Here is a 10,525-nt window from a genome sequence, read left to right as displayed (position 1 = left end):
TGTTATCTTTCTCATGTTTCTTATCTGTTGATATTAAGTCCTGAAGACCGGATATTTTAAGCATTTCTTTTAAAATATTGTTTTAAGGCCTACTTATGCACATATGGTAAGCAACATGTGCAGAGCTACTCGGCCGTTGATGGACCCTGAGTGCAAGAAACCCATGTGCAGTAGAATGCCTTTCATTGATGCGCACTCAGTTGCGGTAGCGTGGTTTGGGTATATTATGTGAACTAACAGAATGCGGTGCCACTGCGAGTAAGTCTTTCGGGGTCAGGCCGGTCATAACATTGCCGTTTTTAAACCTAGATATAATACCCCCTTTTTTCGTACTTTTTTCTCTGTTCTTTTTGCAGTGTTTCTCTCAAGTTAAAAATGATCCTTTTTTGGTTGCCAAAAAATAGGGGGCGAGGCCGGAGAAATGCTATTTGGGGGAATTAGCTAAACTACAGATACACTTCCATTTTAATTTGTTTCTTTTATTTGAAAAAAAATTATCACTCGGCATTTGTTCAAAACTAAACCACTGAATTAATTTGTTTTCTTTAAATGTCTAAATAATAACTGATATTAAAAATCACCTTTGATTTATGTATCATCGCATTTTTTCGGGGGGGGGATATTTATGTTTTCACAACATGCATGATAGGTGTGAAGAATAATATTATCCCAAAGTTATCCGTCTTTTCTATTTATATTTTCATTCAGATAAGCAAATGTCGTCTGTCTTCTGAGATGACTTTTAGAATGTGGACATGTCTCGGATCTTTCACCTCACTGAGGCATCTTACCATCTCAGACTCATCTCTCAGTTTCCCTCCATCACCTCCTGAGCTACCATCCGTCACAAAGCTATCAGTCAAGGGAGTGACGTCGCAAAGCTATATTGTTCTAATCTCATCGCTCCCTGGTTTGGAAGATATCAGTATCACGATAGATGATGCGGAGGGAGACATTGCTCGTTACACCGCTGTTCTTCGTCGGACAGCAGGGCAGAAACTCAAACACATATATCTACATGGTCCGTCATCACGTTCACCAGAGAAGAACCGTGTATCGAGAGAGAAAATGAGAGGACTGGGTCTGTTGATCAAAGAACATACACAGAACCTGCATGGGTTCTTTCTCGAAAGGATGAAGTGTACAGACGAGGATGACTTTGTTTACCTAATAGAGTGCTGCAGACGTGTGAAGACGATGCAATACGTATTGTGAGTTCTTGCTTATTAGAAATATTTTGTTCATAATATTTAAATATCAATCCAATGCGGTGGTTCAATTTTTACAGTGTTCATATTCATGATATTATATGTATAATATTTTCTGTAAATATGTGGATACATCCAAAACGAAACGGTTCAATTCTTTTTTAGCCATTAAGAGTGTCAGGTGCTCTTAGAATTGCCATGAATATGTCAGGTCCTCAAATACATTTTTGTACTTCAATTAAAATTGGTATAATGACATTACCCTGTCATTAAATGTTACTGTTAGATAATAGCACCAGAATGCACATTTGCATTTTAATGTTAGTTCGATTGTAACTCTTGTATAAGCTCAAGTAGCCTACTATCATTAGTATTTCATACTTTCATGTCTAACTCGTACTCAATGTGAAATAATCGATTTGTTTATTGTATTAAAAATGTCCTTTTCAATATATCTAAACATTTCGTATGTACTAATTTTCTTTTATTACTTTAATAGATGTTACTTCAGTCATATATTTTGTTATAAAGATTACGTTCCCGATCATCATAAATCCCAAAATGTATCCTGCATTTCAATTTGATTCAAATTTTGAATCATCCCCACCGCAATATATATCACGGGTACATTATTGTAATAATGAATTGCAACAATAACTGACATTTTGGGGGAGATAAGCCAAACTTGTTTGATACTCTCACCTATAATCCCGCATTTTTCATACATCAAAGTCAAAATAAAGATATTTTGAATACTCTAATATTTTGATATATAAATTTTCATTTCGGGAGAGTAAACAAAAGGTATTCAGTCAAACGAAAGCGTTACATACTACTAGCGTTTTAACATGAAACATACAGACACGCAAACACTTAGATACACATTCCCCATCTTCTTATAATTTCTTACACCCATCAGTTTGTTTCATGATTACAGGCTCGTTGAATGTGGGACGACGAGGAGTGGCAGGCTGCAGTCTCACCTCAAGCAACTTCACTATGGATCTTCCGACAGTCTCAATGTGCATGTTTACCATGTAAGATATACTGTTATGCTTCTACACTGTATAATTTCAATGTCACATTAATGCATACCAGCAATAGAATTTATGGTTAAAAAGACGTACAACGCGTGAGTCTATTGGAATAATTGTTTATCATTTACATTGAAAGCAAACACAAGGATGCGATATAAAACATCATAGGCCTATGTATAATTGTATTTATTTTAAAATTTAACAATACAATATAGAAAATGGATCCTAATACGTTTTATAGTAAATATCTACATCCTTGCTTCGATCTAAAGAAATAAATCCACATTATTCGCTTTTAACCTTAGTATACATAAATTTGCCTGCAGATTTTGTGATGTTGAATGATATGACAACGTAGAACTGAGGCATACGCTTAGATCAATGCAGACGAACAAAAAAAAGACAACAAGTGGTATAAACGAGGAAAAAGAGGACGTGGTTAAATTTTTAGTGTACATTTTTGGATATTTTTGAAGTGCACAAAAAGTAAATACCTTTTTTTTTTTGGCTTAAATATAGCTTCTGTAGTCGGTCTTCAACAATAGGGGGATACAAAATCAATCATGACGTCGCCGTCTTGAGTCCGGTGACGTCACGGTTGATTTTGTTTTTCCTCTTTTCCACCTAGACATTTTAATTGCTTCACTTGGAGATATCATACATATATTTATATATTTTCTGAAAGCTTCAGTTGATGCACTCTACAGCTTTCGCCAAAATATATTTCCCGAATATTTGGAGTAGCTTTACTATTCTATATGCATTCAAATTATGTAAACCAACTTTTCCTAACATATCAACTTAGGCTCAATGAGAGCCCCAAGCCAGGCAATCCCCCCCCCCCCCTCAAAAAACACATAGATTGGAAATTTTTAACAAAGTTTTCTATGGCACAACTTTTCAATCAGATCTTCCCCTTTCAGTGATTTGATTGAAAGACGCACTTAAGCAACATACATGCAATAATAGCCTCGATTAGATGTGGATACTTCCTAGTCGGAGTGAAATTCTATTGTGCATGGATTTAAATAAAAAAAAATATATTTATTATCTCATCACTACCCAGACGTAGTTGGTCGGTGGAATCCCAAATGGAGGAAAGGTCGAAGTAGTGTCTGTCTGGACAGAATTACTGCAGCCATCCTCTGACCAAGATACACTTTTCACCGACCAAGACACTAGCTATTGTTCTGTCTAGTTTGTAAAACAAGATGTAGCTGGTTTTAAATGTAGTCTCATTCAATCTGCCTACTGCAGTAATGTACATTCCCTAATCTGAAGAAAAGTACCTTGCATGGTTGTTTACTCGTAACTTCGAAAGTTTTAATATAGAAATTCATATCAAAAAATTTTCATTGGATAATTACTATCTCCTGTCTTTACAATGGTTATAAAAGTAAAGAAAAATGTACACAATACAGAGCGTATATAAAAAAGATTTTATCTTGCAAAAGTTATGGTGAAATAAAATATTTGTAATATTGTTAGAGATATTCCGCATGTATGTATTGGTACAAGTCTCATTAAGGGAGTGTTGGTGTGAGTGTCGAAATAAGTTTTACCCGAGTGAGAACCAATGGTAAAGTTCGTAAAAAGGTGACTTACTCAAAAATTAAGAGTTATGTGGATGAAATTGGACGTAAGTGATGAAGAGCACAAGCACTTTAGGCAAGAGATTAATCTAATCATATATTTCTCCCTTCTACCACTCTTACACGCCCCCCCCCCCCATATACAAGCCATCATAGACAAATAGACCACTCATATACCATTACGAAATTTTCTTCACATGAAGTTGTGAAAAACATCGAACTTTATTCTTTATTATGTTATTCCTTGAAGTCATGATTGGGAGCATGTACTTGTCAAAAAATGAAATGAAATGATTGATATATAACGTTGTCGTTTGTTTGTAATTTTTTGTAGCGAATTGGTTCAGCTAGTTTCAATGACTCTATTTGATTTACATGAACTAAGAAAGGCAAATGAACAATGAAAAGTTGTATCACGGTGCATGCGGGTTTTTTCTACGTCCTTGACAAAACGCGGAAATTAGGGTTCCCTGGCTTACTAATTTCAGCTGGCTTTCGTGCAAAACCTGTTAATTAATGAAAATGCTATCTCATTAAAGAGACAGAAACCCAAGAATATGTTGAAAAACAATTCCTATTTCATTGCTAGGGACACTTATCAAAGTGTAAACTTTTTAGTGATATGCACTGTTAACCGTTCGATAGCTGTAAATAATAATATATGAACATAAAATTGTTGCACAACTCATTTACGATGTTTTCTAAAGTGATCAACTATGATCCATCATACGATGATCGGGGGACATGTAAACCAGACGAAAGAAATTTATCCAACCAATGAAAACACATTCGTTGAAACATATAGTCATGGAAATTGAGGCAATTTTATAAAATCCCGCTATGTTTATATTTGTTGTTATCTTTTTAGGACGATGTTGGCTATGATCGCTATTTCATCCCCCACACTGTCGATTGAGCAATCCACAACAGCGGATCCTCATCTCATGGAGTCACAAAACACTATGTAATGCACTAGAGGAGTCTGCAATCTTTTTTTTCCATCCCGGATCTATATGATGGATGGATGGAGTAGGACGACCTGCAATTGCTTCGGCTGATAGCACATTGAACAACAATTCTGGAGCCTTGCTGAATGGAATACGACATCCAAATGCTAATGTTACACCAACGGAACCGGTTGGTTATTAATATCGGTTTGGAGATAACCTCGTCGGTGTACCTGCGATTCTTAGCTGCCAAAAGATTTTACGATATATATTTTATTGCTAAGGAAAATTTGCATATTTTCACGACTCACCAGCCGCAGAAATTTTGAAATTATTCAATAAAATTATTTTTTCCACCCGAAACGTTAAAATGATAATAGAAATAATGGTAGTAGTACACAGAGCTAACAGAAATAGAAGAGACGAGTTGTTGATTTCATTTTTTATATATAGTATAATTTGAGAAGTATATATTTAAAACATTCGCGCAATACTCTATTGAATTGAATTACAATTCATTTATTTTCCCTAAAAAAAACAATATGCTAAATCAAGTATACACAAACATTAAAATGTTTATACGAATGACGTATCATACTTTTAAAAAAATAAATGTAAAATACTTCGTTTTATATATATATATATATATATATATGTATATATATATATATATATATATATATATATATATATATATATATGGCAAATTGCATGCCGATGGAAACAGTATGCTGAACATATATGAATCAGTAAATGATATAATACATAAAACAGTTATATGGAATACTAAATGGATAATACTTCTATGAACGATATTGGTATGTCATATATTTATACGATACTTTATGGCTAATAACCTGACCCACCCACTTACCATAAACATATGTAAAGAACAGTTATGTACATATTAATAAGCTTTAAGGAGTTGCGTTTTAACTATTGTGTAAATGAAGATAATAAAGAGAAGTTTCTTTCATCCATTGGAAAAGAATGCCAAATGTCTCGACCTGTGTGGCAAATAGATTTATGTGCTGTGGTTGTGATTGGATTTGCTAAATGAAAATTGAATGAATTTCTTGTGTCGTAGGAATGAATATCACGATTTAGTGTAAACATGGTATAAAAATAGTTTGTGAACATACACAAAAATATTCCGGTCTCCAAATTATTAATATTGTGAATCTTTAAAAGATTCTTTAAAAGAACCAGATTTTTAGATATAGGATTTGTGTGTGCTAGATAATGATATTTTGTGCATAGTCTAATAGCTTTTTAGTAATAATATCGATTATAGGTGTGTTCTGCCTCTAGTCCCTCAGCGATGTTGCCATGTGATAAATGTGATTAAATAAATGATTTATATAAAAGTAGTATAACATTTTACGGGAGCAAAGTTCTTATTTTATAAAAAAAATCCGATAATGAGAGATGCAAAAATCGATATATTATTCACGTGGCTATTCCAATTCAGATTTTCGTCCAAGGTAATGCCCAAAAAACTTGACATGTTCTTTCTTTTCAATGACTCTATTATTAATGTTAATACTGGTTCGTAGTTGATTGTGTTTATTGCACGAAATAAATCAGAATGAGAAAATAAAGCGTCGTGTTATCTGCAAATAAAAAGTGGGATATTTTTCGGAATTATTAACAATATAATAAGTCAGATAATTATTGAACCAGGAGAGTGTTTCTTACTCCATAATCATGATAATGTTCAAGTTTACTTATCAAAATAGGGTGGTTGATGGTGTCGAATGCTTTACCAAGATCAATGAATAAAGCAACAGCAAACTGTTTACGAGAGATAGCATTGGAAATTCTGTTTTATAAATCAACAGTAGCTAATTCCGTAGAGTGGTGCTTAGGGAGTCCATACTGGCAATGTGTTATAATCTTATATTTTCGGGGAAATGAAATAATTGATTGTAAATAATTCTTTTTTGTCCATTCTAGAAAGAATATCAGCGGGTTGGCGTATTAATTATCATCTAAAACACACAGTAAACGTACAGCAGTAACGATAGTGGTGGTGGTAGTAGTAGTAGTAGTAGTTGTACTAGTAGCAGCAGAAGTAGTAGTAGTAGTATTAGTAGTAGAAGTAGAAGCAGTAGTAATGGTAGAAGTAGTATTAGAAGTAGCAATAGATCTCGAAAATTTTGCAATATCAGCAGGGGTTGTTGTAGTAGTGTTTCATAATAGTGATCACAGCTTCATGTAGGCTAAATTGCATCTCTAATTTTCTTACAATGAAAAAGATTGCGATCAGGGACGACTCCAAAGCTATCCAATCCTATGGAATTAGAATTCAGTCTTATTCGATTGAAAAGTTCGATCCAACATTGAATTGGTCCCTGACCACAAACTGTTAGATTGATTTTCAATCTACGAAAGTTAGAGAGTGCACAAGAATTGCTATCAGGGACCAATCCAAAGTTGGATTGAAATTTCTAATCTGATTTAGAATTCAATCTTATTCGATTGAAACGTTTGATCCAACATTGTATTGATCTCTGATCATAATCTGTTAGAATGGCTTCCAATCTATATAGTAGTTATAGAGTGGACGAGGTATAGAACAAACTTGCCATCGATGATACAGGCCCTAATAAACATGATCAACACAATACATAACTAACTACTACAACAGGCATGAAAACATCGTGTTCCTTACTTGAAACGATCACGTCATCCGCTCGCTATTTATTTTATCGCAATTATTATATTGCCTAGTCTTGCTCATTCTTCTCATGCTTCTTGCCAAAGAAGGAAAATAACAAAACTTCATGGTGCAATTTGTAAATACATTTTATCGTGGCGAATACCAACTGTAGAGATGAAATTACTTGCATGTGTAGTGGTTAAAAATTATAATAGATAAGCTGTCAGATATGCCGGTTTTCAGTTTCATTAAAGAAAAGTATTATATTTATATATTTTCTATTCGTGTGTTTCATGCAAATCATGTAATTTCAATCTTTTCTTAACTCTCATAAATCGAGAATAACCGTTGGAGTTAATGAACAGTATCTTATCGGATATTGTTTTTCTATTCTTTATAATGGTGTCAAAAAGTTGTAACATATTGTGTGTAGTACGTCATGATCATAAACATGGCTATTGTAACGAGTTAAACTGTCATATACTTGTATATTAAGACATACTTTCAAGTTCTTACATGATGTATCCAATTAAGACGAAAATGTTTAGAAAAATGAATATTTGAATGTATCAATGTATTAAAGTAGGCTCCTATAGAAAATAATATTTATAATATAGAATAATATTTAACGGTAGAATGTTAAATAAATATGATAATAGAATGTGCTTCGTAAGATAACGCAAATGTTTTCTGAAAATGATAGCTCTTCTTTTAATAAGATACATTCAATGTTGAATTGTCTTTTGTGTTGGGAATTAAATTATGATGGCAATCATTTTCTCACTAATCAATATGTTTACATTCTCCCAACTGGAATTCTTATTTCAGCTGTATGTAATGAAATTGTTATTTCTGAATAAAAAAAGGCAGATTTTTTTTCTGTTTTGGGGGTTATATTCCCATGATTTATTATGATAAGTTTGCTATTTAAAATCAATTAAAAATAAATACTTTAATTTTCCCAGAATGGATAAATATGGACCCAACCCCACTTGAAACTAAATTACACTTTCCTAGCCACTTTGAAATATTTTTGCGGGTTATTACTCGCTACAGATCGCTCGTAGATGCCGTGGCCGAATGCCGAGCGGTCCTACAGACCTCTACGCCAGACGCACGTTCTGCGAACCGCTTCGATCAGTAAATTATAAAAGCATTTGATATTATTTTTTCTCTCTTAGTTTAATGATTTCTAATGTGTATATTTTGAATGTTTTACATAGTAAAGCGCTTTGAAATGATTTCATGAAAAGCGCTATATAAGTTTAAGTTATTATTATCATTATCATATAAACCGTTCAAGCTATAAAGTCTGAACGATGAAAGTTGCAAAAAGTGGATTTAATATATCAAAATCTAAATTCCATTCTATTTCGGGCTTCGTTTTAAAACAAAACAGATAAAAACAATCCAAATTTTAATGACGTCATCATCGGCTGTGACCACAAACTTATGCCGAATTTTAATTTAAAGAAAATGATTTTAATTTAATTTCAAAAAGAGAAAATTTTCCAAGTACAATTTATATTCTATGTAAAGTGCTATTAATTTAATCATTGTCATAACATATGTGCTTATTGTTGTGTAATGTAATAAAACCTGGCTATAGGCATACATGTCCATGAGTACTGTATACTTATGTTAATTTTAATATGGAAATAAAGTCAAATAAAACAAAATATTTGTTTGCTAACTGGTAGCACAATTATTGAGATACGAATGATTGGAGTAGAGAATTGGACAACTTTCACACTTTCATAATCAACTGGTACATAACCGACAGGAGCAGTGTCCTTTATCAAATCGAGGCTTTGTGAACAAAAATAAACTATAAATTTTCTACACTGGAGATGCTTTTCCTGAGTTATATTCGTTCACTCGTAAATAAGCTATCCTGTAATGTGATTGGTTAATTAGTAATTACTTGCCAATTTAGTGGGCATAGTGATTAACTTCACCTAGAATGTTTTTATTCAGGAATTACACAAAAGACCTCACTGAGAAGAATAATAACAAATTTCTTCAGAACATGAAAAGAAATCATATCAATCATATTCCTTTGAGTGATTGCTATCAATCATGATGAGTAAAACGACAATGCGTCTCCAAAATGAGGCGTTGTCATCTTAATCCGACAAAACATATTGTTCAAAATAGAAGAGTGTTAAACCTGTGTTTAGTAGATCTTCTTTATTTTATTTATTTGTTTATTTTTCATTTATTTATCTGATTATTTCTTTCATTCTTTTATTTGTAGCCAATCTTTATCTGGAGCAGCTTGTTCAATTCGATACAAAAGTATAATTTAGATAATCATATTTATTTGCATGTAATATTGTATAGGCCTGTATGTCTTGTATTCTAAGATTTCCTGTCGTCTGATAATCAGTTGATTGAAAGTTGGAAGATTTTGTCTCCTTACGGCGTTTTTTTTACGTTTTTTTTTCTTCTCCTATTTGGTGTTTAGAATATAGAGAGGAGGGAGGAAAAAGAAGATAACAGAGAGAGGGGAGGGAGAGAGATGCTAGATAAAGGTAGAGGAGCTTGAGAGAGAAAGAGGATAGATATTGGTATTTTAGAATGCTCCCTGGGCAGCTTTTCTTGCATTCATCATAGCCTTATAATGGTGCTGGCAAATTCAAACATATAACTTTCGCATCCTACCGGGTACCTATTTAGCACCTGGGTCGAGAGTGGCAAATTGTGGATTAACGCCTTGCCAAAGGGCGCTAGACCGCGGCGGGATTCAAACACACGACCCTCTGTGTACAAGGCGAGAGTCAGAACCACTTTACCACTGCTCTTGCATAATTCTTCCACAGAAACAAGCATGGACTAGAGAAATTTAAGGCTGTCAAAGAAGCTTTAGACCAACAAACGTAAACCAAAAGTAAAGTTTTTCATAGATAATGTGGTCTTTTACGTTGGTGGGCAACATTCTCCGTTGGACCAACGGACGTAAAATCGACTTTGCAAAATCAAAGTATTTTTTCAAGACGTTGGCGGGCACCATTGCTGCCCTGCATTGCAGAAACGATATTGCCCCCCCCCCCTCCTAATTTGAATAACACGAGGACAC

At 33.5% G+C, this 10,525-nt stretch overlaps 1 protein-coding gene across 1 annotated transcript; it reads left to right on the top strand.

Annotated features, from left to right (window-relative positions):
• Positions 1–720: 720 nt before the first annotated feature.
• LOC121416609 lies at positions 721–2,323 on the top strand. The gene is made up of 2 exons (XM_041610099.1): positions 721–1,211; positions 2,146–2,323. The coding sequence occupies exons 1-2, from the start codon at positions 736–738 to the stop codon at positions 2,294–2,296; spliced, it is 627 nt and encodes a 208-aa protein (XP_041466033.1). The 5' UTR covers positions 721–735; the 3' UTR covers positions 2,297–2,323.
• The last annotated feature ends 8,202 nt before the right edge of the window (positions 2,324–10,525 follow it).

Source organism: Lytechinus variegatus, chromosome 6 (assembly GCF_018143015.1).
Source record: "Lytechinus variegatus isolate NC3 chromosome 6, Lvar_3.0, whole genome shotgun sequence".
NCBI classification, from domain to species: Eukaryota; Metazoa; Echinodermata; class Echinoidea; order Temnopleuroida; family Toxopneustidae; genus Lytechinus; species Lytechinus variegatus.
The sequence above is the reverse complement of the archived record's forward strand: the minus strand, read 5'-3'. Positions and strand labels throughout refer to the sequence as shown.